This window comes from Pochonia chlamydosporia, chromosome 6 (assembly GCF_001653235.2).
Source record: "Pochonia chlamydosporia 170 chromosome 6, whole genome shotgun sequence".
Lineage (NCBI taxonomy): Eukaryota > Fungi > Ascomycota > Sordariomycetes > Hypocreales > Clavicipitaceae > Pochonia > Pochonia chlamydosporia.
In genome coordinates, this window is record NC_035795.1 from 112475 (window position 1) to 139510 (window position 27036).

Genomic DNA, 27036 nt, shown 5'->3' on the forward strand with positions numbered 1-27036 from the left:
TGTAATGGTCTTGGACATATGACTCAATTAAACAAAAGTGGTACCAAAGAATCACTATATATCTATACTGTTGCATACGCGGTTCCAAGAGCTGACAGACCAGTTCCGTCATGGTTGATGAGATAGTCAGGGAACGCTCCAAAGTAGGCGTATCTCGCCACATAGCTTTGTGCATCCATCCACGGCAAAACCTTCTGCAAGAAAGTGATCTGCTGAGCCTCTGTCCCATAACACTCAAACTCGGTTATCCAGATTGGCAAGCCAAGTGTGTCGTAGGCGTCCGTCACATTGCTCTGGAACCAAGCCGCTCCATCCTGGCCATTAGGTGGAACGCAGTCCTGATAGTAGTGGATGGCAGCAAAGTCAAAGTGGCACGAAGTGCAGTTGCCGAGGAAGTACTGCGTCCAAACTCGCGAGTTGTAGTTGCCTCCGGATGATGAACCGACGTTGTTGTTCCAAAGGACGTTAGGCATGCCTATCTTAACCTGACCCCGAAACGGCTCCATGTATGTCTTGTGCCCGGCAGCGGCATCAGCAGGAAGAATGTTAGAAGAGGCCGAGTACGTTAGGTCTGGCTCGTTAAAACCGAGCATGTTTTTCGTCCCAGGAGTCTGCACTGCAGTGGTCCAGTCTGGTGCAGCGCCGCTCGGCTTCCCCCACAACATGGGGACGCTAGATTAATGCAGCAGTCAGCTATACAGTACAAAACGGTTTCAGAGAAGACAAAGTAGTTATAGAGATAGATATCGGAAATTCGACAAAACTCACAACTCAAAGAATGTATCTAACCCCCAAGAGGGGTATCCCCAGTCGTAAGCCCAGGAGACCTTCTGGTAGCCCTTGAACAAATTTGCGTATACGGAATTCTTGCTAGGATTATTATTGTTGTAAGGAAGTCCTCTCTTTCCTGTCCCCGAAGCAGGCGGATTTGTCCCCCCAGAAGACGAATACTTGTACACTGTTAAGCGATTGGGTCCTCCACACATCTCAGCCGTGTTGCCATTACACGCCATGTTGCACTGGGTATTGCCATCAGGCGCTGGGCCAGCACCGTTCACAACAGCGTTACCGCACCCTATTAATGGTTAGTAATCTTGTGTTTATTTCTGAGCTTGATGGACTGCTTACAACACTCGCCGGCATACTCGGTACCAGCAATCGAGAAGCCGGCTAATTGGCAAGCTTGCTGGCAAGCTTGGTTTGTCATCGCACCAGGACCTCCAGGCACTGCTGTGCCACTTGGCAATGCGCGGCCAGAAACATTATCAGTGTAGCATCCCAGGGCGATCCAACCAGCTCTTGCTTCGATCTGGAGATGTGATTCTCTAGTAATTGTTAAACTGTGGGATGTGAGGGAAAGAGCAGTAATGATTACGGCGTGGGAAACCTTCATATTGGGCAATGTCGATAAAGCATAAAGGTTTCGGGGCTGTATACACGATTAAACAAGACACAATAAAAGAAAACGGCAGGTAAATATAGCTCTGTAAATACTCATAGCTAATTCTAGTTATGGCTCGTGGAATGTCGCCCGTTGCCAATATGCCCAAACCTCAAGCTCTAGAGGTTACATATTCTGCCAAGGCTATTTCCCTGCCTAGACCGTGTTCTAGACGATTAATTAGTAGGCAAGTCCAGGTTCCCAGCATTAATAACTCTCGATTTGTGGCTGCTATTCGTACGGACGGGCGTCTCATACCCCTGCAGGTGCCTGATCGCTACTTGACGTAAGTTCTCCCCGAAGTTTCATGCCTCCTTTAGCAGAAGCATCTCTCCAACCATTCCTGTTCCTTGAGGAGCCTAGCGGCTCTTCAGTGTACGCCACTAGATAGTCCAGGACTCGGGGCATGTTGCAGGGCTTCCCCGCGCATTAACATCAGTTATGCCCTTGAATCTAATGATCGGCCCGATATGTTCTACCTTATTGGCACGCGGCAGGTAGTATCGCTCCATAATATGCCGGCTATTAAGGGTGTTCACGTTCTAGATCTAATAGTTTGCAGCAGATTTAACAGTTATACGTTTCTATACAGCAGAATTCGGTGAAATCTTAGCTGCCGCACAGTGCTTACGTAGCACGGTTCGAGTTGTGAGTCCGAAACTTCTTCCACTAACTTTCCTAGAAGTCTGATAGTTTGTCTTGCGCATGCCAGTTGGTAATACTCTACTTTAGTTGAACATTATTGCTGAACTGCACGTACATATCGGACCGGCCTTAACTGCACGTTACTACAGGTTGTTTGGTGTTACAGATAAAGAAGCACGCCAACTGTTGCTCTATTTTCAAGTCTGGCTATCAAGTGAGCAAGAACGAGCGGCTAAATTCAATCAGCCTACCGAGGCCCTTAACCATATGCAGTTAAAACTCCCGCGCCATTTTGCCCTGCTGTCAGAGTACGGTTCCTCACTGTCTCTAGATCCCGGTTTTAACTGATGAGCTCTAATGTTATATTAAAATTTCATAAGAAACACATAAGGGCCTACTTTTTGCTAAATACACTTGACAGCTAAAGAAGCTTGCCGAGACTCCCCGATTGAGGCAATACCAATCCACTATCATTTCACAATCTCCAGCCTTTGGGCTACTTCCAAACGGGCTTCTGGCCCAGAGTTGCTACCAAACTTAGTCACAAGTACAGGCTATTCAATTTACGCTGGTAAAGGTCGAGATGTCTTTCTATAAGTATCATAAGGTTCTCATGCTTTTGGTGTGAAACTGTCTTATGCCCATTGTTAACTGAATTAGATACGCACTCTTTACAATGAAGTCTATCTATAGTACAATTGCTGCTGTCTTCTTGCTTGGAGCATCATGTTCACAACTGCACATCCCTCCGGTTGACGCAGTAGTCAAGAGTTTACTCCATAAGGAAGACGCCTACGTCCACTTTAGCGGAAATCAATCTGTTTCCAAAGCACTCTCAGAACGACAGGCGTCCTCTTACTGGTACGAAAATATCCAACACCAAGGAATATCTGCCTTTGGGCCCAGCGGGTATAAAGTGTACCGCAATGTTAAGGATTACGGAGCAAAGGGTAATGTCTCTTACCTATATAATTGGTTAACATGCTAATTAGATACAATAGGCGATGGGTTGACCGATGATACGGCTGCCATTAATGCTGCAATGAACGATGGTGGTCGTTGTGGGCAGGGATGTGCATCAAGCACAACTACCCCTGCGGTTATATACTTCCCTTCAGGGACCTATCTTCTCTCCTCTTCCATTATTGATCAATACAACACTTTTCTTATTGGAAATCCAAATGACCTCCCGGTTTTGAAAGCAACGCCCTCATTTTCAGGCTTCGGACTTATCGATGGAGACAAGTACTACGGTCAATACCTGAATTGGGCGTCCACAACCGTGTTCTTTAGACAGGTTAAGAACTTCATCATCGACACAACAAATGTGCCAGCTGGCTCTGCAGTAACGGGTATACATTGGCCAACCGCCCAAGCAACAAGTCTTCAAAATATCGTCTTTAAGATGAGTGCTGCAGCTGGAACTCAGCACGTCGGGTTGTTTTGTGAAGAGGGTATGTTTGGCGTCGTTGTGCTGTTGGGAGAAAACCACTAACGGCGCCTTTTAGGTTCTGCTGGCTTTATCACGGACCTTACCTTTAACGGTGGTCGTATCGGCGCACAGATTGGCAATCAGCAATTCACCATGCGAAACCTCGTCTTTAATAATTGTGTCACGGCCATCTCTCAAGTTTTCAGCTGGACGTGGGTTTACCAAGGCATCAGCATCAACAACTGCCTGGTCGGCATTGACATGTCCACCGTCGGCAGTGCTGTTCAGGCTGTTGGGTCTATTACTGTACTCGACAGTTCTATTACGAACACTCCGGTTGGCATTGTGACCTCCTATAATCCACCCTCGACAACTCCCCCAACAGCAGGAAGTTTAATCATCGAGAATCTTGCCTTGAATAACGTACCTACCGCCATCCAGCGGTCAGGCGGCTCTACTCTGCTCGCTGGTACTTCAGGCTCTACAACCATCGGGGCCTGGGGTCAGGGCCATCAGTACTCACCCACTGGACCAAAAAGCTTCCAGGGCGCGTTCACACCGAACACCAGACCGGGATCTCTTATTAGTGGTGGCAAATACTATACTCGAACAAAGCCTCAATACAACACTCTCCCGGTCTCATCCTTCTCCAGTGTACGCAGCGCTGGCGCTACAGGTAACGGTGTGACTGACGACACAACGGCCATTCAGAATGTCATCGACAGCGCTACTGCTGCCGGCAAAATTGTCTTCTTTGATGCCGGAACATACATCGTCACCAAAACAGTCGTCATTCCTCCTGGAGCAAAGATTGTTGGCGAGGGATTAGCTTCTGTCATCATGTCAAGTGGTAGCTTCTTCAACAACATGGACAGCCCACAGCCAGTAGTTAAGGTCGGCAACGCTGGATCTACGGGTCAAGTAGAATGGTCTGATATGATTCTCAGCACCAAGGGTGCTCAGGCCGGCGCGACTCTTATTGAGTGGAACTTGGCGACTTCGGGAACACCGTCTGGTTTGTGGGATGTGCATACCCGAATTGGGGGATTTGCTGGTTCTGATCTTCAACTTGCTCAATGTCCCAAGACCCCAAGCAGTACCACAATTAACAAGAACTGCATCGCGGCGTACATGTCGATGCACATCACCCCATCAGCAACTGGCCTTTACATGGAGAATAACTGGTTCTGGACCGCGGACCACGACATTGATGATCAAGGTAACACGCAAATTACAGTGTTTGCTGGACGGGGTTTGCTTATCGAAAGTACTACTGGGACATTCTGGCTGTAAGATGACTGCTATTTAAGAATCATAAAACAAGCTATCTAAACAACTTCACAGGGTCGGCACAGGCGTGGAACACCACGTGCTATATCAATACCAGTTCGCTAATACTCAAAATGTCTTTATGGGCGTTATCCAGACGGAAACACCGTAAGTTCGAGGCCATTCCCAGCTCTTTGCAGTTCACTAACCAACGCTACAACAGATACTACCAGCCAAACCCTCCTGCACCCGCACCATTTAAAGTTGTTCCGGCTTTAAACGATCCCACGTTTGGGAGCTGCGTGGGCCAAGCTCCTAACTGCTATGACTCCTGGGGTCTTCGCATCGTAAACTCGCGGAACATTCTCATCTACGGCGCTGGCCTCTATTCCTTCTTTAACAACAATAATGGAGGTGAGTTAATCTCCCTTGTCTTCTCAAAGAAAACTGCAAGGCCAACACTCTACAGCGTGCAACACAGTTGATGGCGCACAAACCTGTCAGGTGAGCATGGTTGATCTTGAGGGAACGTTAAAGAACATCAACATCTATAATTTGGCCACTGTCGGAACAAACAACATGATCTCACAGGCTGGGAAGAGCCTTGCCATATCTACTGATAACAAAAACGTGTTCCCCGACGTTATTGCTCTCTTCCAGCTTGCCTCTGGAAGTGGCGACGATGGATCTACTCCAACCATGACTGCTACACCTACAACTCTGGCCACTAGAACTACCACCGCCACCAACACCGTTGCCCCAACAGGTGGATGGCAGTACCGCGGCTGCTACACAGATAACGTTGGCGGCAGAGCCTTGACATTTGGACAGCAAGTTCCCGGAGGAGCCTCATCTATGACGGTTGAGACTTGCCAGGCTGTGTGCAAGGGGCTCGGCTATACTTTGGCCGGACTTGAGTATTCCCAGGAGTGCTGTAAGTATCCTATCGTGTGCCCGAATCTTACCACCCTGTAGTGCATTCTAGCTTCTAGCTACTAATAACAATGTATCAAACAGTTTGTGATAATGCTCTTAGGAATGGAGGTGCTGCTGCGCAAGACGGAGATGCTCAGTGTAATATGAACTGCAATGGGAACTCGGGTGAGAAATGCGGTGGCCCTAACAGGCTAAGCCTCTACAGCTATGGATACGGGAATGGAACGAGGTAAGTTATAAACCTACCAAGGCACATATTACGTACACTAAAATTGTCATAGCATCCCAGTAGCATAGTTAGAGCTAGCTATATATACTCTTAGTAAAATAATACTGTAATTTATCTTAACCTTACATGTTATTAAACCTACTATTAATATTTACAGTTATCTATGCAGACTAAGAGTTTCTATAAACAATTGCATCATAAATTTTCTAGAGCAGCAAGACGTGCAACTATTAATGTAGACGGTATTAATAAATTGCGGTAATAGAATCTAGATTTTTAAAAGTTCTAGGCTTATTTGTCTAGGCTAGTTGTGACCAGAATACCAAACATTCTAGTGCACCAAACATAATAAGATTATCGGGTGGTTCGCGATAGTAACAGATATTATAGTGAGAGATGCGTTTATACCAAGTCTCAATAAGCGCACTATGTAGAAATTAGAGCGTCTACGCAAAGGTGCTTACAGGATAGAAGTGGGTAACTAGAGGCATAGAACTAACAGGATTAATGCTATTAATACATAAAGATCTGTAAGTTTCCTTAATATTCTGTTATCTAGAAACTAGTTCTAATTATGCATGTAACAAGTTTGTCAAACGGGGCCTTTTTCAAGTTAGTACTAATCGCTCGAAAACCTGATACGTTGCAATCTATCACCTTGTATGATTGTGCCACTCACCGCTAGAAAGTTTTCCGGTAATGCGGGTGCTTTTCTGAGACCTGTGTAGCTGTTAGGGTAGCCAAAAGAGGAGTAAACAAGGTCTGGTCTTTAGTTGAACCAACTGGTACCCTCACAGAAACTCTAAATGGCAGTTCTAATGGGCTAAAAAAAAACCCCGAACTGCTTGGTTGTTGGTTCTATTTGTTTTAGATCTAAGGCTGTATTGTGCACTATTGTGTGAGATTTTAGTATAACAATAGCAATGTGTTGGCAAGGTGCGGCAGCACGGTCCTAATATTGGCCTCATAACTCCGCGCAGTTACTGCGTATAATGGAGGCAATAAGGGAGAACAATCTGTTGTGCGGTATTAATCTAAACAGGAAAAAAATAGCAAACTAGACCGAGAGCTAGTTTCTAGGTTTTATATCAACCCAAAGGACCGAGCGAAATAAAGCCAAGCAAGCCACGCAAGATCGGGCCATCTCTGCAAGTGTAATAGATAATAAGATAACCTTAACACTACAAACAGTATTATACATAAGTATAATGTGAAATAAGCCTGAAAAGTTATTGAGATTTCTCTTTATTTGGACAGTTTATTGCTTCGAATAGTATGTGTCCAAAAAAAACATCACAGGAGCCTATTGCTATTGTTGGCAGCTCATGCCGTTTTGCTGGCGATGCTACATCCCCGTCCAAACTATGGGAGCTCTTAAAGGAACCACGGGACATTCAGACCAGGATTCCAGACACACGCTTTAACATCGACGGCTACTATCACCAGAACTACGCACACCATGGTCATACCAACGTTCAAAATGCCTATCTTCTTAATCAGGACCCTGCTACATTCGATGCTGAATTCTTTGGCATCAGCGCCATGGAAACCAAGGCCATAGACCCACAACAGCGTATGCTCCTCGAGATTGTTCACGAGGCTCTAGAAGATGCCGGAATGAGCACGGAGGCCTTGCGAGGCAGCGATACGGCGGTGTTTGTAGGTATAATGTGTGCAGAGTACGAATCTCTCCTCCTGAGGGACCTCAATACTGTGCCTACGTACTTCGCTTCGGGTGTGTCGCGAGCGATCCTCTCCAACAGAATCTCTTATCTATTCGACTGGCACGGAGCCTCGATGACGATTGATACGGCATGCTCGTCGAGCTTGGTAGCAGTGCACCAGGCAGTGCAAGCGCTCCGATTAGGAGAGTCCAGAATGGCAGTTGCCTGTGGTGCCAATCTCATTCTTGGACCAGAGGCTTTCATCGTTGAGAGCAAAGTCAAGATGTTGTCGCCGGACGGCCGAAGCCGAATGTGGGATAAGGATGCAAATGGCTGTAAGTCAAGGTGAAACGCATGATCACGCCTAGTGACTTGCTGATACATGATTCACATAGATGCGAGAGGTGACGGAATCGCTGCACTCATCCTCAAGCCACTAACCCAGGCCCTCAAAGATGGGGATGATGTCCATTGCCTGATACGCGAGACAGGAATAAGTCAGGATGGCGCTACAAGTGGCATCACAATGCCTAGTGCTACGGCTCAGAAAGAACTGATCCAGAGCACTTTCAGAAAGGCCGGACTGGACCCTTATTTGGCAGCAGATCGCCCGCAATACTTCGAGGCACATGGGACGGGAACACCAGCAGGAGACCCCATAGAGAGCGAAGCCATTCGCAACGCATTCTTTGGCGAAGGATCCTCGCCGGCTGGTAGCTATCCTTTATATGTTGGCTCCATCAAGACCGTGCTTGGCCATACTGAAGGCACTGCAGGCATCGCGGGCATTCTCAAAGCGGCATTGGCGATGAAGAACTCGACCATACCTCCAAACCTGTTGTTTGACGAACTTAGCACTTCGGTTGCACCACACTACAAGGGCTTGGAAATATGTCGCGAGGCTATCCCTTGGCCGGAACCGCCCAATTCGCAGCCGAGGAGGGCAAGTGTGAACAGCTTTGGTTTCGGAGGCACCAATGCACATGCTATTTTGGAGAGCTATGAAAGCCCCAGGACCACGTCTGCAGTGACAGAGAGGGAACTGTTATTTGTGCCTTTTGTATTTTCTGCGGCCTCGGAATACAGTCTTCGGGCCAACTTGCGAGAATATGCCGCCTACATTGAACGCCACCCAGCAATGGCCGTTCACAACATATCTTACACCCTGCGTCAGCGTAGGTCTGTCTTTCCCTACCGAGCCGCGTTTCCGGCCAGTTCGGCCGAGTCCCTAAGGGCAAACATCCTGGCAAAGCTTGGCAATACAGAAAACCCAGTTGGGATCAGAACCTCCGCAAAAGGCAGCCAGTCGTCCCGCATCCTCGGTGTGTTTACCGGCCAGGGTGCCCAGTACGCTCGCATGGGCGCCGAGCTCCTGGAAAGCTCGCCTCTAGCGCAAGATATCATCAGCAAGCTGGAAGTGTATTTGGCGAATCTGCCTGAAGAGGACCGCCCGGACTGGTCGCTTAAAGCCGAACTGCTGCGTGACAGCGAGACATCCCGTCTTGGTGAAGCGGTGATAGCCCAGCCGCTTTGCACAGCGTTGCAAATACTGCTAGTTGATATCCTTGCGGAAGCTGGCATCTCGTTCAGTGCCGTAGTCGGGCACTCCTCTGGAGAGATTGCCGCAGCTTATGCGGCCGGTTGGCTAACCGCTCGTGACGCCCTCCTCGTCGCCTACTACCGAGGCTTGCACAGCACAGCCGCCAAGAGCCCAAATGGTAATGTCCAGGGAGCCATGTTGGCCGTCGGTACTTCTGTTGAAGAAATCTTGGAACTGTGTGAAGACCCAGAGTTCGCCGGCCGCCTTGCTCTGGCAGCGAGCAACTCTTCCTCCAGCGTCACCGTGTCCGGCGATGTCGATGCCATACACGAGCTGCAACTCGTTTTAGACGATGAAAAGAAGTTCCATCGCATGCTCAAGGTGGACAAGGCGTATCACTCGACGCACATGGTCCCCTGCGCTGAGCCTTACATTGTCTCTCTCCGACGCGCAGGGGTGAAGGCGCTGGAACCTACCACCTCTTGCTGTACTTGGTTCTCCAGTGTCTACGGAGGCAGGCCAGTGGTCTCGGAATTTCTTCTTGGCGATCGATATTGGGCCGAAAACATGGTCCAACCGGTTTTGTTCTCCGAGGCAATAACCGCTGCCGTCTCTGCAGGATCCCGACTGGATCTGGCACTTGAACTCGGACCTCACTCAACGCTCCAGGGCCCTGCAACCCAAACAATCCAGGAAGCGATCCAGAAGCCTCTGCCTTATCATGGCATCCTGGACCGCAAGAAGGGAGCCATTGAGGCGCTGTCCACCTCGCTGGGCGTTATGTGGTCGCACCTAGATGTGTTGTCCGTGAACCTCAACCACTGCCAGTTGTCTCTGTCAGCCCAGAATCAACCACACATGTCCCTCAGTCGTGGCCTTCCTACCTACCAATGGAACCACCAAACCAGGTACTGGCATGAATCGAGAAGGTCAAAGAAGATGCGACTCCACCGAGGGCCGTTCCATCCGCTGCTCGGCCATCTTTCGCCTGATAGCGTATCGCACCAACTACGCTGGACCAACATCCTCAAGCCCTCAGAATTGCCATGGCTCACGGGACATCAAGTTCAGAAACAGATTGTGTTCCCTGCTTCTGGCTACCTATCTACGGCGTTTGAGGCAGCGAGGGTTCTTGGCGACGGCAGGGGCGCCATCCGACTGATCGAAGTCAATGAGTTTCACATCCATCAAGCGGTTTCGTTCGACTCTGAAGACACCAGCGTTGAGATCTCGATTGAACTGGCTCAAGTGGCCCAGCCTCGGTCCACGGAAGTCACGGCCAAGTTCTCCTATTCCGCAGTGTTAGGATCGCAGGCGACGGACTTCTCACTGGCCGCCACGGGTGACCTAAAGGTGTACCTAGGGGATGTCTCCTCAACTGTGCTACCAGAGCGTGCTCCTTCGCCACCTTACCTTATTCCCTGCCAAAAGAGCCGCTTGTACGGCTTCATGGAGAATTTGGAGTACGATTTCGCTGACCACTTTCGCTCACTTGATTCCCTCGAAAGAAAGTTAGGCAATGCGACTTGCCGTGCCAAGAGGATCGTCACGCATGACAGCAACTCCGTTATGATCCATCCCGTGGATCTAGACGCTGCGTTTCAGTCGGTGATACTCGCATACAGCTATCCTGGCGACGACGAGATCCGGACTCTGCAACTCCCGTCTAGTGTGTTCCAGGTGCGAATTAACCCGGCTTTGTTCGTAACCAAGCCTAGCGAAGGAGAGCATCTGACTATTGACTCGACTTGCACTCGAGCAGACCGCGCGAACCCTTCAGGATTTTCGGGCTCCGTCAAAGTGTACAGGACCGGCTGTGCTCATGCGGCAATTCAGCTTGACCGCCTCAGCTTCAAACCAGTAGGGTCAGGTGGGAGCGACCATCGAAAAATCTTTCACAATATGCATTTGGTCCCTCGTGTACCAGATGGTCTTGCCGCTGGCGAAGGTATTCTTATCGCCGAGGACGATGTGCTTCGTTTGAGAACTCTTAGCCGTCTGGGAACGTACTATCTGCGGATATTTAACGAGCAGGTTCCTTTGTCAGCTCCATTACGGTCCGAGGGACCGTTGAGTTTCTATCTAGCATACGCACGCCACATGATGCAACTAGTCAAAGCTGGCAAATACAAGTATGCGGACCCGGAATGGTTAAATGACAGCCTTGAGGATGTCCAAAAGGAGATCAAAGAGAGAAAGTAGGTTTTAACCACTCCCCTCTGTCTAATGGACTTGAGTATGTTGTGGAAAAGGCGATGCGCTTGCTGACCATGTCCGAAATAGGATCGAAAACAATGTCGCCGTCAAGATGGCAACGCTTGTGGGAGAGACAATGCCGCGGGTTTTCAATGGAGAGACCACCATGCTAGAGCATCTCCGCATATCAGGTCTTTTAGACGAGTACTACGCCAACGGCATTGGCACTTTGGAGACGGCCGCATGGTTAGGAGGCGCTGTTCGACAGCTGACTGACCATAACCCTCACCTCAAGATACTTGAGGTCGGAGCGGGAACTGGTGGTGCTACGAAGCGCATACTAGCTGGAGTCGGTAGCAACTTCCACTCGTATACCTTCAGTGACGTATCCTCCAGTTTTTTCGAGAACGCTGCCGATACTTTCGCGCCATGGAAGGACAAAATGGTTTTCAAGGTTTGCGATGTCGAGAAGGACCCTCTGACCCAAGGCTTTGCCGCGGGCGAGTATGACGTGGTGGTTGCCTCCTTCATCCTCCATGCCACGGCCAACCTGGATAGGACGGTCCGTAACATTCGTAAGCTCGTAAGGCCGGGGGGCTATTTGGTGATTGGAGAAGCCACCGACGACGGTCCCTTCCAGGCCGGCTATGGCCTCATCTTCGGGACGCTATCTGGCTGGTGGCTCGGTGCCGAAGAAGGCCGCAGCTTGTCACCGCTTGCGAGCGCTTCGCAGTGGGATGCCATCCTTCGACGGACTGGGTTTTCAGGTCTTGATACTACCGCGCCGCCGGACTTTTTCAGGGTCTTGGGTGTCGTCCTAGGTATAAGTCAAGCTGTTGATGATCGAGTCGAGTTTATAAGAGAACCCCTGGCCGGATCGCTGGGACGGTCCAAGATTAGCAAGCTGGTCTTAGTCGGTGGAGAGACTGGGCCTGTTGGAAGTTTGGTTGACGAGCTTCTCAGTGTCCTAGGGAATATTTCTGAAGACATCTTCGCCTATAAAACCCTCGAGCAAATTGACTTTGCGATTTGCGACGAATGCGCCACCGTCCTTGTGCTTTCAGAGCTCGACTATCCCATTTTCAACAGCTTGAACCCCGAGAAGTGGCACCATTTCAGAGAGCTGTTCGTTGGGCAGCGAACGGTTCTCTGGGTCACGACTGGTCGGAATGACAACGAACCATACAGCAACATGGTTGTCGGATTCGGGCGCACTGCCGCAAATGAAAATGAAGACCTGCGTGTCCAATTCCTAGATTTCCCAGACTTGAGCAAGGTTGATGCTCGCACGATTGCCGAGAGTCTCTACGTTCTCTATAACACCAACCTTCCAGGCGACGATATCCTGTTCACCGCCGAGCCCGAGGTCATTGTCGATGAGACGGGCCGCCAGCTAGTTCCAAGACTTCGACAGATGCCTGTGCTGAATGACCGCTATAATTCTATCCAGCGCCCCATCGTTCGCGATATTGATGCAAGTCATACAGTATTCGAACTCCGCCAGCAGGAGAGCGGCAGTTACTGTCGACCCCTGTCGAGATTTGAGCTGGAGCAGCAGACCACAGGCCGTTCCGATGTGCTCGAGCTGAAGATTACACACACGAGTCTTTCGGCCGTAAAAACACTTGCCGGTTACCAATTTGTGGCTCTGGGAGTGGACTCCGCCGAACGCTCCTATGTTACGTTCACGGCTGCTCCAAAGTCTAGGATGCAGGTGCGCAGTGAGCTCGCAGTCGGTTGCGACATGATTGACTCGAGCCTGCCCTCAGCTGCGCTCGTGGCTTTATTTCTCGCTGTTTCTGGGACCAAAGCCATCGTCGATCCGTTGCTCGGGGGGCAAGGAGTCCTGGTACACAACCCGTCCGAATACGCTGCCTGCGTGCTCAGCGCTTATGCCTCCGTCAAGGGAGCCAATATCACTTTCACCACCGACTTTGAGGGGCCGCCAGCCTCTACGGCTTCCTGGATCTGCCTTCCCCCATTCGTTGCTTCGTCCGATATGCATGATGTCCTGCCTCGGGAGGTGTCTTGCTTCGTCGACCTGTCCACTGAGACATCCACTAACGTGCCGATCATACTGTCCACCCTGTCACCGTTGACGCGCGTTGAGACTGCAAATAGCTTGTTTTCGAGATCCTCTGCTGGCAGCTCCTTTTCTAGTACCTTTCTAAGTGAGACCTTGACGGCTCTGGTTCGGGACGTCAGCCAGATCGCATCCATGATAAAGAGCCGCTCCTACCCTATTGAGCCAGTAAATATAGGCGATGTGGCAAGTGGCATGCGGCCAGAAAATATATTCACTGTTGTCGACTGGGCTGTTGGAGCCCCCTCGCTCCCCATGCGTGTGGTCAGATTGGACCCGAAGCCGATTCTCAAAGACGATAGAACCTACTGGCTGTGCGGAATGTCAGGGGGCTTGGGACTGAGTCTTTGCGATTGGATGATCGAAAATGGTGTGAAATACCTGGCTCTCACGAGCAGAAACCCCAACATAGAAGTTGCATGGCTAGACGCCCACAAAAAGAACAATGTCACCATCGAAATTCTCTCTTGGTAAGTTCAGCAACCCCTTCGGGGTAACGTTGCCTTCGACGACTTTGCTGACGATTTGACTATAGCGACGTAACGAACCAGGATGCTCTTCGCGCTGTTCACAACCACATTGTCAAGACAATGCCTCCCATCGCCGGTGCTGTCAACGGCGCAATGGTCTTGAAGGACGTCTCGGTGGGGAACATGTCGCTCGAGGATGCAGAGATTGCGATCCGCCCCAAGATACTCGGAAGCATCCACCTGGACCGCATTTTTTACGATGTGAATCTTGACTTTTTCGTCCTGATGTCCTCAATGAGCGGCGTTATCGGGACGGTAGGTCAGGCAAACTATGCAGCAGCAAACGCAGGCATCTGTAGCTTGGCTGCCCAGCGCAGGAATCGCGGCCTGAACTCCTCGTGCATCAACGTCGGCATGATAAACGGTGTCGGCTATATCACGCAATCCGACCGGAATCTGGATGATGCCATGGAGCGGCTGGCTGCGGTGCATTTGTCAGAGACCGACTTCCATCAAAGTTTCGTCGAAGCCATCGAGGCTGGTTATCCAGACTCACCAAACGGGCCTGAGCTCACTCTTGGCCTCAAGGAAATTTGGAGTGACGCGGTCAATCTTCCGAAGTGGGCTCCAAACCCAAAATTCTCTCACTTTGTCGTAAAGAGGGCTGCCGAGGTCGAAGAGCGATCGGATCAAGGCAGCGGCGCTCCTCTATCGGAACAGCTACGAGCTTGCAAGAGCAACGAAGCCGTTATTGCAGTCGTAAACCGTAAGTATAGTTCTGGTTCAGTTCTAAGGTGTTGTAATGGCAGTTTGGTAACCAGAAGATAGATGCATTTTGTACTCAACTTCGCCGAATACTGCAACAGCCTACGCCCGACGAGGAGCTGCTGCAGAAGGATAGCACGTCTTTGGGACTAGACTCTCTAATCTCTGTAGATATTCGGTCATGGATTCTGAAGAATTTCCAGGTTAACATCCCGGTGCTTACGATTATGAGCAGCGACGTCCAAATGTCCAGGCTAGCCCAACTTGCAGCAGAGAATATCCCAGCTGCAATGATTCCTGAAGTCCCTAATAGTACAACAATGCCGAATGACATTTCCGACCTACTCGACATGAAATCTGATCCATCGACAGAGCTAGATAGTACCGCCTCTGGCGACTCTCCACAATCTTCTGTGACAACCACAGGACGGACCCCGTCGAAGTCAGGAAATAAGATGTAGGATATAGTTAACTCTTACCTATTACTACGGTTTACAGTAGCTCAATTCTTCAAGTAGTAAAATACTTTCTATACAGCTAATATAAATTAAATAATAAGTCAGCGTTTTGTTTCCTTTTTGCTCCTTTTCTTTATTCAACGTAATGGCACAATTGTCAGATCGGCGGGCAGGAAACCCGCCAAGAACCACCTGGAATCCGTCTGGGAACGAGGAGTTTGTGCGTCAAAGAATGAGGCTGACCCGAATACACGGATGCTTTCCTTCGCAGAACAAAGTCCACGGTTGGAAAGAGCTGGCTGGCTGGGAAGCAATGCTAAGGACCGGAGATCGAGAGCTTCTCCAGACATGATTGAGATGCCTCGCCTACAGGCGGGCCAACAGCATGTACTTTTACGCGTCAATATCAATTGCCCAGAAAACAATGTGGCAAGCATATTGGACGAGAGAAGAATTGTGGTTGTAATGAATTTGGTTGACCCAATAATGGACCTATGTAAGTGGACCGTGAGAAGCACAAGCCGTAACATCCTGTGCTAGGTCCGCAGCATCAAACCGCTCTCATCCTCAGCCGAACCATTCTAGCTCGTTCGCCGGCTAAGGACCACAGGGGAATACCAGAATCTGGCGCAAAACATGATTGGCATTCGTTTGCGCACCTACTGGCTTGACCCTGTTGTGCGGCAGAGGTTTACAGGAATGCGGTTCAGCACGAAAGATCTCCGCTTGCAGTTTGTGGCAGAACTAATACTGAAATCCTAATAAATGTAAGGCTGGTAATACTAGTAGGAGTGCCGTCACTTGCGACTTGATAGACCCGAGTCTCCGCGTGGAAGTAGTTGATTGGATTGACGATGCCGGGGAGCCTGAAAGTAACGATGAGAATGACACCAGTATGATGATGGAATTGATGACAATAGTGAAGACAACAGCGATAAAATAAGCAATAGTAGCTACGACGAGATGTGTGGCGATAACAGCGATGGGAGCTCCTACGCCGATAGCAGTGGCTATGACGCTGCTTCCGTTGTCTCTACTGGTATAGAGATGATGACGCTTGCATTTTGCTGTCCCATGATACAGACTTCCAGAAACGTGCCAGTGAGGTAGAAGGGTTGTTATGTGGGCTGTCGCTAGTGTTATTTGAAGAACGTCGTATACGGGCGGCTAGAGTCCACCGTGATCGCACCCTTCAGCAGTTACTCCAAAAGTCGGCAAATCTTCCTGCTGGTGGGAGACTTTACAACCCATCTCTCCGCACTTACGCAAAGCCAGAGGCTTGTACTTCTCGAGCGTGCTTTCGTCACTAACCCGATTGTTACCATACCCGCTAGGGAGTGGACTTTTTGTATTTGGAAAAAGCAGTTTTGTGTATGCCATACATAGTATAAATAGCGGGCTGAGCGTCGGAGGCGCTTTCAATGTTGACTAGCAAAGCGAATGTAAAGTTTTTTTGTGGAGGATGGTGTGTTGCCTGTATTAGAATTTGGGGATTGCAGGAGTCTCCTCGTCATCCCAATATATACGCTGACAACGCGATCCCTCTTGGCTGGTGACATTCCAGGCCTCTAGTTTTGAACTTGGAGGTTGTGTGCGGAATTCAAACATGTAAATCTGGCAACCAGCTAAGAGCGACCAAAGCATCCTATCCAGCCATAAATCTCACAGAATGGTAAATGCTAGTTATGTGGGTTACCGGTTGGCAAAACGCCTGCGTTAAATGCAACTGTGGGGTGGTCTACATCCGCTGCTTTCGAAGATAAGATTATCAGCTATACTCGTTTCCGCTTTGAAATTGTGACAGGCCGGTATTGTACTTAGCAATTCTAGAATGTACTATAACAAACGCTCCCTTGCCAACCTTATTAAGTGGAGGCATTTAACGGATTGGGCTAACGTCTTTTCCATCGAATGCCACTAGTTTCGTCTATTTAAGAAAGAGATTCCACTCAATTGCAAGTTGGGGTCGCTACTTCTGCTGCGCCAAGATTGCTTCCGCTCATTATACTGTTCATTTACCATGTTATTTGCTGAGGCGCCTTAAGCGACGGATGCCATGCCGCAAGCTCTCAATGGGAGCTTTTTTGCGGGGTTTTAGTGTTTCGAGGTTCTTGGCGTTTCCACTGCGAATAAGGGTTGCATCTAAAGTAGGTAGCAGCGAAGAATTTACAGGATTAAGCTATGCAAGTTGACAGAAGGAGGGGGGGCAGCTCAAGGAAATAGTTGGGGCTATTAGCAAAGAGTCAGAGTAATAAAAGGTACATAGAGCGAGAGTTACCCAAATCTGCGCAAGAATGAAAGAGGAACAGTAACGACAGCGAAGAGGCGGCTGCGGTTTTGGGATTCAAGAAAGGTCAGTGTGCTAGGGAACTTGAAAGCTACTGCATACCACTTGCTGTTTTAGTCTAAGTGTTCGCTGTCTAGAATCTCTGTTATCTGCAACGTGATAACATATCAACTATAACCTAAAAAAGAAGGTATAGACTATAATTAGCATAGCCACACGGTTAATTTTAGCGCTAAATGTATATGAACTGCACGTGGCTAGCAGATATATATCTGAAGTGGAAGGTATCACTAAACTAACCATCAGTGGCCTCTCATGCTAGCCCTCCGCGAGTGTCTTCGCCAAACAAGTTAAAGCCACGGGAGCTAGTAGAAGAGGTGGTAGCTAAGTATTGTCATCTGGTAATTCTCACACATCAACGGCTCACTAACAGCCAGTCGGGTGATCCTCACTCAAGTCTATTATCGCCGTACTATATGAGAAGAAATACGACAATATTTATGTAACAATAACGGAAAGGGCTTTCAGATGAAATGATACGCAAGGGTAATGCCAATATGAGTGAGGCAATAGCGGCAGCGATAACAGTCTTAAGTAGTCCCGACAAAGACAGGCTTACAGAGAACAACACTTGTCTAGCTACTTAGCATTTAAACACCGGAGTATAAATTAGTCTAACCACTATTCCAACTTTCCAAATCTTGCCTAGTAAGCAAAGCAGTTGGTAGATAACTATAGGCTTAACTTATCTAGGATTGTGACGTTCTCTATCAAGCGCCAAATAAATGCCCGTCGATTAACTCTAAAGGTATCTCTGAATATTGCCAAGAGCTCACCACCAAAAGCTCCAGCCCATCCCACCTGCACTAATTTTTATTGCTACCTGCCTATTAGCCTGTCTTTGCGTCCTGCCAAGACCATATGCACTGGTAAAAAGGTTCCCCAACCCTATTACCTTACTAATATGTGGCGAAATCACAGGTCAGATTAGAACTTATCGGGAAGGCGAATTTCGTAACAATTAGCCTAAGAAGGAGAAATACGTTGGGTAATTCTAATGTAACCTGCCATAAGATTACGGTGGTTATGTTCCCTCAACTTAGACAAGTATAAATAAGTAGGCTTGTTTCCATTCTATCTGACAATTGATACGGAGCATCCTAGAGTCATCTTATTTAACTATCCAATTTCACACCTTAGCTTCGCAATCTGAATTTTATTTCACAAGAATCAACTCCTTTTGTCTAGCTAGATATGGAGCTCACCCGACTTCTTAGCGTTATGGCCGTCGTCCTGCCTGTTGTGTATGGCGCCCCGGCTCAGGCTACAAGAGACCTCCACCCGGACATTCTATCTGCTATGAAGCGTGACTTGGGGCTTGATGCTGAGCAGGCCTCTTCTCGTGTTGCGAGGGAGATGGGCGCTTCTGAGGTCATTAAGAAGCTGCAAAGCTCGACTGGCAAGTCGTTCGCTGGAGGCTGGGTCTCTGATAATGGAATGACAATTAATATCGGCGTTACCGATAAGGCCTTGGCTGATGAGGTAACTGCTGCTGGAGCCAAGCCAAAGATTATGGCCAACAGCCTCCTCAGGCTCCGCGATGCGAAGTCGGCGCTTGACAAACTAAACATCGCCGACACCTTGTCTTCTCAGGCAGACACAGCTAACTCAGGTATCGCTGCCTACTTCGTCGATGTTATTGCTAACAAACTCGTGCTCGAAACATTGTCTGGCAGCATCGCCTCCGCAAAGAAACTAGCGGCACAGGTTGGGCTTGCGGAGTCTGAGTTTGAGGTCCGGATAGTGAATGAAATGCCCACGACATTTGCCACCGTCAGGGGCGGCGATGCCTACTACATCAACAACAGTGCGAGGTGCTCTATCGGCTTTGCAACTAGAACTGGCTTCGTTACAGCTGGTCATTGTGGTGGCGTACGTTCGTCCACGACTACCAGCAACGGCGAGTCCCTAGGCAACGTTGGTGGCTCAGTCTTTCCAGGTAACGGGGACATGGCCTTCGTCACTTCTCCTAGTGGAACAACCCTCCGGGCCTTCATCAACGGCTACGGGCGCGCTGACCTACCCGTTAGGGGCAACAGGGTTGCTAGCGTTGGATCGGCCATCTGCCGGTCCGGTTCAACCACTGGTGTTCGCTGTGGTACAGTTCAAAGCTTCGATTCGACTGTGAACTACCCTCAAGGATCTGTTACAGGCTTGACCCGAACTAATGCCTGCGCTGAAGGTGGCGACTCGGGCGGCTCTTGGTACGCTGGTGATCAGGCTCAGGGAGTTACCTCTGGAGGTAGCGGCAATTGCAAATCCGGCGGTACCACATACTTCCAGCCACTTAACGAGATCCTAAGCACTTGGAGATTGACTCTCGCTACTACGGCTTGAGTTTAGCTAGCCTTGAGTATTACGTAGAAGAAGGACAACCGTAACCGTCCCGTATATATACTGCTTCGTATATCACTAATTCTACACTTGTCGGTCTTATCATACTCGCTTATCTTATGCTAGAGGTTGTTGTGGTTAAACTTACCTCTGATTGATTATGGCTGGCGGGTCTTATGCATCCATTTGGTACGTGGCACGGCTCGTGCTAGTTGGAAGTAACTTGCCCTGCCTAAGAATGTCTTGGGACATAACTAGCAACAAGCTAATACTTCCTTAAAGCTGTTGGATTTCAGCCAAACTAGGTAGTCAAGATGTAAGTATAGGTCTAATTTCAATCCTCTTCATGTTTCCCTTAAATGCATGCGTAGGTAAAGCTTAGTTACTCTAGAATGAAGACACAGGGCAACATGTCTGTGAAAGTTGCTGCGTCATCAAGTGAATCGAGGAACTGTTCTCGATAGACAACGCCGATCCGCCTGTTATCGTCATGTTCACCGTGTCCTGATTTAACATGGTGGATCTGAATCTTCTACTTCCTCTCAGGGACTTGTGAGAGCAGGCAACGCTTTTCGGGGACTTGGACGTTTCGTGGCGATATAGATGCGACGAGGCCTTTGCCTGCTGCAACGAGAAGATATAGGCTTCTCGCGGCTGCATTTTAATTTGGCGGCATTGCAAGCTTCGCAAGTGCTTCTAAGTCCCAATTTCTGCATAATATTGACTATTGGCGTTTAGGGCAGACAAACTCACGTCTTAAGGACCTTGCAATGCTACGCGCAGGACTGAACAAGTCACTGCTTGCTAAATGGGATTTCTCACGCGAATTCGTGGGTGACAGAATCGTCAATGTATTCGACGGTAGCGGTCATGGTCAACTAATCAATGCTCTGACTATGGCAGTCACTGCCAGTGACGGGGATAGCACGAAGTCTGACTGGACTAAAGCTCGCTATGGTTGCGATTCAACCCGCTTTCACGAATGTGATCTCCACGATGCAAACTGGGACACCGATATCACCATAAACGGCCACAACAAGCAGCGCAGCTGGAGCAAGAACAACGTACATAATATCCACAGTTACTGTGAGCGCCTCCAAGATGATTAATGTCCTAAAGAAACCCCAAATAAAAAGAAACAAACAACCACAAGTGAAGCTTACCCACGACCTAAACATCACAGTGTCTTGCATACGGCGCAAATGAGTTTGCTACACTGCAGCTTCCAAATTGGGAAACTCGAAAGGACAGTCATAATGCTATCATTCAACAATGGCAAGATACAGGACTTTCGTGTTGACATGTTCAAATGACCAGTCTGGAGTGATCTATCCAACAGCCAAGCAGCCGATTATGAATATGCGCCCTGACTACCTATATTCATTGGCTGTTGGACAAACCCATGCCCTTAGACGCAGACTTGATTGGACTCGAGTTTCGAGAAAGAAGCGGTGTTCCTTACGACGTGGCTTGTGATCACGACTCGTACACCTTTGGTGGCCATGCAGTCCGACGCTACGGCACCACCGGAACTGGTTTCAATCCCGTGTACCATACAGTGGAAACTCTGCAGCCCTATAAGCAGCATATCAAGCGCGGCGGCGGCAATGTTATGTATTCTTGTAGCAATGGCTTCTATTGGATCGGCAGGGTCTTGGAGTACCATATTGGCGAACATAGGCTGGCAATAGCCCAGATATGGCCTGGATGTTTCAAGGCACTTACTGTGATAAAGTGATTGGTAAAAATGGACTCGCAGGTGGTGCAAGCGGTGCCGAGATCGACCAGGGTGATTGTCATCTAGGCAGCTCAGCCAACACCAGTATCATAGGTACGAGCATTAGGCAATATAATCTCTATGCTATGTTACCTAAAGAAGCCGATTTTCCAATGGTGCAAACTTTAGGGACTCAGAATAACGAGATTAGAGCCGACAAAACATATTACACATCCGGAGATAGCGGAGCATTGTTCAGTGTTGGGAAGGTTTTGCTCTGTGGGATGGAACAAATTTGGCAATGAGGTTGCTGGGCTTACAAGTAATGTATTGAGAGAATATTTTCAATAGAGCATACAGTCTGTAGTCAAAGGTATTTGGACATATCTGGGTACACACTAACACAGCTTAATATATGCCTTAACAGACGACGCGATATGCGATACCTTCCTGCTTAAATACTTCTAACCCCCCACTGTAGTTACTTGCATTCCGGGTGCATTGATTCAGCATCACCGAAGTCTAGTCCGGGACAGCATGGTTGAGAATGCTGAGTCAGTCTTTTCCAGCAACGGCGGCATTACTTCGCGTGGTAGGTGAAAGCCATTAGCACTTTCTGCCTCAACGTAGCTCTCGTGCACGTGCAATACATATGTTAGAGCTTTAATAAGGAGAGCACGTATTCTTTTGAACTATTATAAAACTAGAATCTCTGGGTTTGTGAAGTAAATTTGTATATTTGTCTTGCTGACTTAGTACAGAGCCGGACAATGTCCAAATTTGCAAAGGGCTCTGAAACCACGACTGCCAGAGCCCTGAACCCTTGCAGAAATATAGCAGTTTAACGTAGCCTGTAGCTATTGCCTTATTCAGGGGCAGACACACCAACAATAGCCACCATTGCACTATAGAGAAGTCTAGTTAGCAGCAAACACAGAGGGCGGTATATGAGATACTTGACGTTGCATACCGCGGACCCGGGGCCACAAGAACCGCCATATTTCTTCTGGCAGTATTCTGGGCACCTCCAGTAGTCATGTTGACCGCAATGTATGTCACTGCGAAAGCCGCCACGCTTGTCGAGGCCATTGTTGTCTCTTGGCTCGACTGCAAGACCTCCCATAGCACCAAGTGCCAGGGAAATGACGAGAAGCATGTTAGAGCGCATGTTGGAAGGTAATGTGAAGGTTATAGAATCGTCCTCAAGTTCTCAGTGTGACTTGCTTGTCTGGTTTTAGCTTAATAGCAGACATAGCTTCTCATTATATACTTTTTTTTGTGCTTTACCTTTCTAAGTTTACTTGAAACCGATATACGAGGAGTCTAGACAGCCAATCTGGATTGTCGAGAAACACATAGCCGACTCGAGAATTGGTATTTGATGGTAAATAGCTACACCGGGTTTTATGGCACTAGGGCTTATGGCAGATACACAAATCTGCTTGTTTCGCCGGATTTCGGCGGTTCGACTTAGCCACTGCGTTTTCCATAGCCCTCCTCGTGAAGCTTTATGCAGATACGATAATAACTCCTTCTGTTGTGTTTTAGATTTCCGGTATTACAGCAAGATATATACAAGTGTCTGCACTGCTAACTGAAAATTGCGGCTGTTTACCAAGGTGATTCCATGGGGTCGTTAATAGTAGGATTGAAGAAGTGCCTGTATCCAAAAGAATATGTTTTAGGACTCTGCAGAGAAACTTTGTGTTTCCTTTATTACGGTGGTTAAAGCGCAGGGCAAAACCACTCGAGGGCGACCTTGTTACCTACGTATTTAGTTCGTTATGCTTTACGAATAATACGAAGATAAGCATCAGAAATTTCTAGCTCATCGAGCAATAGACTTAGACATGGATGCCAAGACGTGGCGGAAAGTAAAAGGCATGTCGTATATGAATAACATGGGAAGCCCGGATAACCATACTACTTCTATAAGCCACGTTAGACAACACGAACGCCATCCTCACGGAGTATTGTAGCTAAGACTCGAACAGTTACCAAAGAGAATCGCATATGGGTATAAAGAAACATTATTCTGAGCTCGCTAAGCCCGCACCAGCTAACTTCCTAAAGTCTAAAACATTCACAGTGCTACTTCTGTTATGATAACACCAACCTCCTGCAAACGCCAAAAGAACAGAAGTGTGGTAGCACCATTCCTGAACACGTCGCATACGCAAAACTACTCACCAGTTTAAGCTTACATTTGTCAACAGCGCCACACCTCGTTACCTGAAGGAAGACACTGTCCTTGGGCCAATGACAAGTAGAGCCGGCCCCTCCTTCGCCGACATTCGCCGGAGGATCACAAACAACCCTAGACATCAAATGAAAGCTTGGCACAGACTCTGTTTGTTATCCCGCGGCGACTGTAGTGTAAAGCAGTCCGCGGTATCCGTTTTGGCTGTATTGTACCACTCGGAAAATGCTTTACTGGTGGAACAATAAAGCGGATTAGTAATGTGGAACTCTAAAATCTAACTTATAGGTTAATAATGAAGTAGAGGAGCAAAAGAGAAGAAGACCCGAAAGTTTGAGAGCTCTTGTGGGCATACAAGGTAAACACACTAGTAACGGCATTATTTTAGGCAAAGCCAGGAGAGTCAGCCTGGTCCCAATTCTATTTGGTCGATCAGAGCATCACGCCCGACGGCTACGTTCAATTCTGGATTTATCAAGGTTGCGGTAAAACGCAAACGATGGCCTGATTGATTCCCAAAGACCCATTCTCCGTCCTTAGATCACAGAATCCCATATCATGGAATACAGTATGTTTGTATTGCTATATATACGCCTTGCGCCTTTTGGGCTATGTACTAATAGGAAAACTTTAATAGCAGGCATTAATGAGATAAATAAAAAGTATGTAACATGTTCGTTTATATACCGTAGCGATAAATGTTGTGAACTAATAGAATCCTAAATACATTCGATTTGGAATTTCACTCAGAATATCCTACTTTCTCGTATACGGGTTAATTCAGACGATGAAGGTGGCAGCTGGCTGACCAAGTCATGCCCTACCAGGCGCATTGCAGCGAATTGTCAGCCCTCTCATCAATGCACCCTGCTCGAAGCCTGCTCCCAGTCGCAGTTATTATGCCTTCCGGCCCCGATGGATTGATAACACAGATTGAGAAGACGCCGGTGATCGACTACCCCTTGATTGCGTCAAAGACTGCTCCGAAGGACCATTTTTGACCTGAAACATCGGTGGAAATTCGTCTCCCCTTGCCGTGGCCGCTAATGCATCCAGCTCCTTGACGTTACCAATGTTTATATCCGATTTTATGAAAGACGCCCGGTCATCACCCATGTTTCGATAGCGTGCATCAGGATTCTTTCGTAGAATTATAAAGGTCGTCGAAACCACGACCATGATCAATAAGACGCAAGCGAAGACGGCGTTGAGAACAAACAAGACAACTCCAAAAACACCAACAACAACACCGGGCACCCCGATGACATTCGTGAATATAAACATACATATCGCGTTTAGGAAGTTAATTACGCAAATGGCAATATTGAAGGAATTTGTCGGCTTATCCATCCAAGGCCGCATCACTGACGCCGTGATTAGCATGCCAGCTTCTATCACCAGCAACGCCACGGCTTGCACCACACCACTTTTCTGCGAAAGTGAGATGAACAGTGACCGTACCATGATGTAGCAGAGAGAAATGCCAATAAAGTAATAAGCTGAAGCACGGAACTGAATGTATAAGAACCCCCACTTGCTCAGGACCTGTGAATCGGCGAATAAGATGTAGGCTGGGTTTTTGTGAAGGACAACTGAGCGCTGTGCGATTCGAATTACCATGCTGGCTCCCCAGGCCAACATCCCAGTAAGGCCAAAAAGGAATAAAACTGCCAGAGCAACTTCAGCTGGTGAATCAACTCTTGTAAACTCCCACAGAGGGAGAATGGTCATTTGTGGAAAGCCAATCAGTGCCACACGGTAAAGTATTCCCTTGAGGACCACACGCCAGTCCCTGCGGAAGTCGGCGAAGTGATAGGACTTCATAGTCTCTTTCTTGGCAAGGAGCTGGCAAATGCCCGTGAAGCCGGCGACAGCCAGAATACTACCAAAGACAAAGATGATGAAGAAGATGACACCGGTCAAGAACAGGTTTGTTGACTCGATGCCAGATAGAAAGGCCACTCGCTCAATGCCACGGACGATGTGCAAGCTCGCTTCGTCGCTTTCGCGCTTGGAAAAAATGCCGCGTTTCTGAACCGAAACCGAGATAGTCGCAAGGGAGTCCAACACCGTAGATGCGGCACCACCTGTTGCCCGCTGATACCATGTAGCAATAGTCTGCAAGAAGCCGACGCGAATGATGCCCATAGACCATTGAAAATTCTGCGTCCAGGACTGAACTATAGGCGGAAGGTGAACAGCCATCAGCCCGAGCACAGCCTGGCTCTGGAAATAGCCAAAGAGGGAGAGGGCATTTGCAGCGAGATGAGCGGCGGCATTAAAGTACCCCAAAAAGTTTATAACGGCCGACGACATCAGCGCCAGGCCGGCAATGATGGCGGTGGCCCATTTCACACCAAGTTGGTCGACGGACTTCCCGTTGGAGATTTTTGCTTCAAGGCAGGCGATTGAGTTATCGGTGTTTGTCACATTGATGAAGACTCTGACGGAGGCATCCAAGTCGGGAACACTATAGGCGAGACCCGGTAGATCTTTAAGCACAGACGGATCGATGTTCTGATTAAACTTGTTGGTTAATCTACTGGCTTGCATTGGGCAGAGTCCAATGTCCAGTTTGCATGGATCCAAAACTTTGCGCATGATTTGGTATCCGTATGCGAAGATTCGAACATCGAAGGTGACATAGTTTTCGACGGTGGAGGTGGCGACTATCTGGAAACTTGCTGAATTGTTGTTTGGCGTGAAGACTACCTTGAAAAGGCTCGCCGAGAAACGTGAGTCGTCTTGGCAGGTAGCGAGAGCCGTGGATTCCAATTTTTGTATACAGTGACCAGGCGAGAAAAGTAGACCAACAAGGGACACGAACAGGAAATGCCAACGGAAGAAGCGCATCTTGGCAGTTCAGTGCCTGTGTTGCCCAGTGATGATAAATTGTACGCACTGCATCAAACGATAAATGGTGTTGAGCCCATGGATAATCTCTGCGGAGTTTGGGGGGAAACAGCCGGAGAACAAGGGTCCAACCCGTGGATAACTTGACTTTGTCTCAATGGCCCCGAAACATGTGTGAGATGTCAAGACGGACCATAGCTAACGATATTGTACAAGAAGAAGAAGACAAATCGGTAATGAAACAGCCAACAGAAATGGCAAGTTCACAAGTGGAAAGACAAGACAAAGCCAGTGACCACCCGCCGGAACGATTTCAACTGCCCAGACCCACCGTCAGCATCAACCGGACGTCAAATTTAACGGATGTGGCTATGGAACACCGTTTGAGTAAATAGTGGGCAAGTTCGTATTGGGTTGCTTTAGGGCCGGGCAGGAGACTAAAACAGTAGCTTGCTGA

At 48.5% G+C, this 27036-nt stretch overlaps 5 protein-coding genes across 5 annotated transcripts; 3 read left to right on the top strand and 2 right to left on the bottom strand.

Moving 5' to 3' along the window:
* Positions 1-62: 62 nt before the first annotated feature.
* On the bottom strand, positions 63-1393 carry VFPPC_09637 (glycosyl hydrolase catalytic core domain-containing protein; the record flags this gene model as incomplete). Its single annotated transcript, XM_018288142.2, has 3 exons — positions 63-672; positions 769-1075; positions 1129-1393. 3 exons carry the CDS (start codon positions 1391-1393, stop codon positions 63-65), a joined length of 1182 nt encoding a protein of 393 aa, XP_018141287.2.
* Positions 1394-2762: 1369 nt separating this feature from the next.
* On the top strand, positions 2763-6020 carry VFPPC_17994 (exo-beta-1,3-glucanase; the record flags this gene model as incomplete). The annotated part of the gene is made up of 8 exons (XM_022429659.1): positions 2763-3036; positions 3088-3540; positions 3595-4807; positions 4863-4955; positions 5011-5201; positions 5257-5721; positions 5805-5952; positions 6005-6020. 8 exons carry the CDS (start codon positions 2763-2765, stop codon positions 6018-6020), a joined length of 2853 nt encoding a protein of 950 aa, XP_022285219.1.
* A 1207-nt stretch (positions 6021-7227) lies between these two features.
* VFPPC_17995 (hybrid NRPS/PKS enzyme) lies at positions 7228-15131 on the top strand (the record flags this gene model as incomplete). Its single annotated transcript, XM_022429660.1, has 5 exons — positions 7228-7951; positions 8012-11354; positions 11440-13905; positions 13971-14671; positions 14734-15131. 5 exons carry the CDS (start codon positions 7228-7230, stop codon positions 15129-15131), a joined length of 7632 nt encoding a protein of 2543 aa, XP_022285220.1.
* Positions 15132-18696: 3565 nt separating this feature from the next.
* Positions 18697-19812, top strand: VFPPC_09641 (trypsin; the record flags this gene model as incomplete). Its single annotated transcript, XM_018288144.1, has 1 exon — positions 18697-19812. One exon carries the CDS (start codon positions 18697-18699, stop codon positions 19810-19812), a length of 1116 nt encoding a protein of 371 aa, XP_018141285.1.
* A 4811-nt stretch (positions 19813-24623) lies between these two features.
* VFPPC_09644 (hypothetical protein) lies at positions 24624-26579 on the bottom strand (the record flags this gene model as incomplete). Its single annotated transcript, XM_018288145.1, has 1 exon — positions 24624-26579. One exon carries the CDS (start codon positions 26577-26579, stop codon positions 24624-24626), a length of 1956 nt encoding a protein of 651 aa, XP_018141284.1.
* Between the last annotated feature and the right edge of the window lie 457 nt (positions 26580-27036).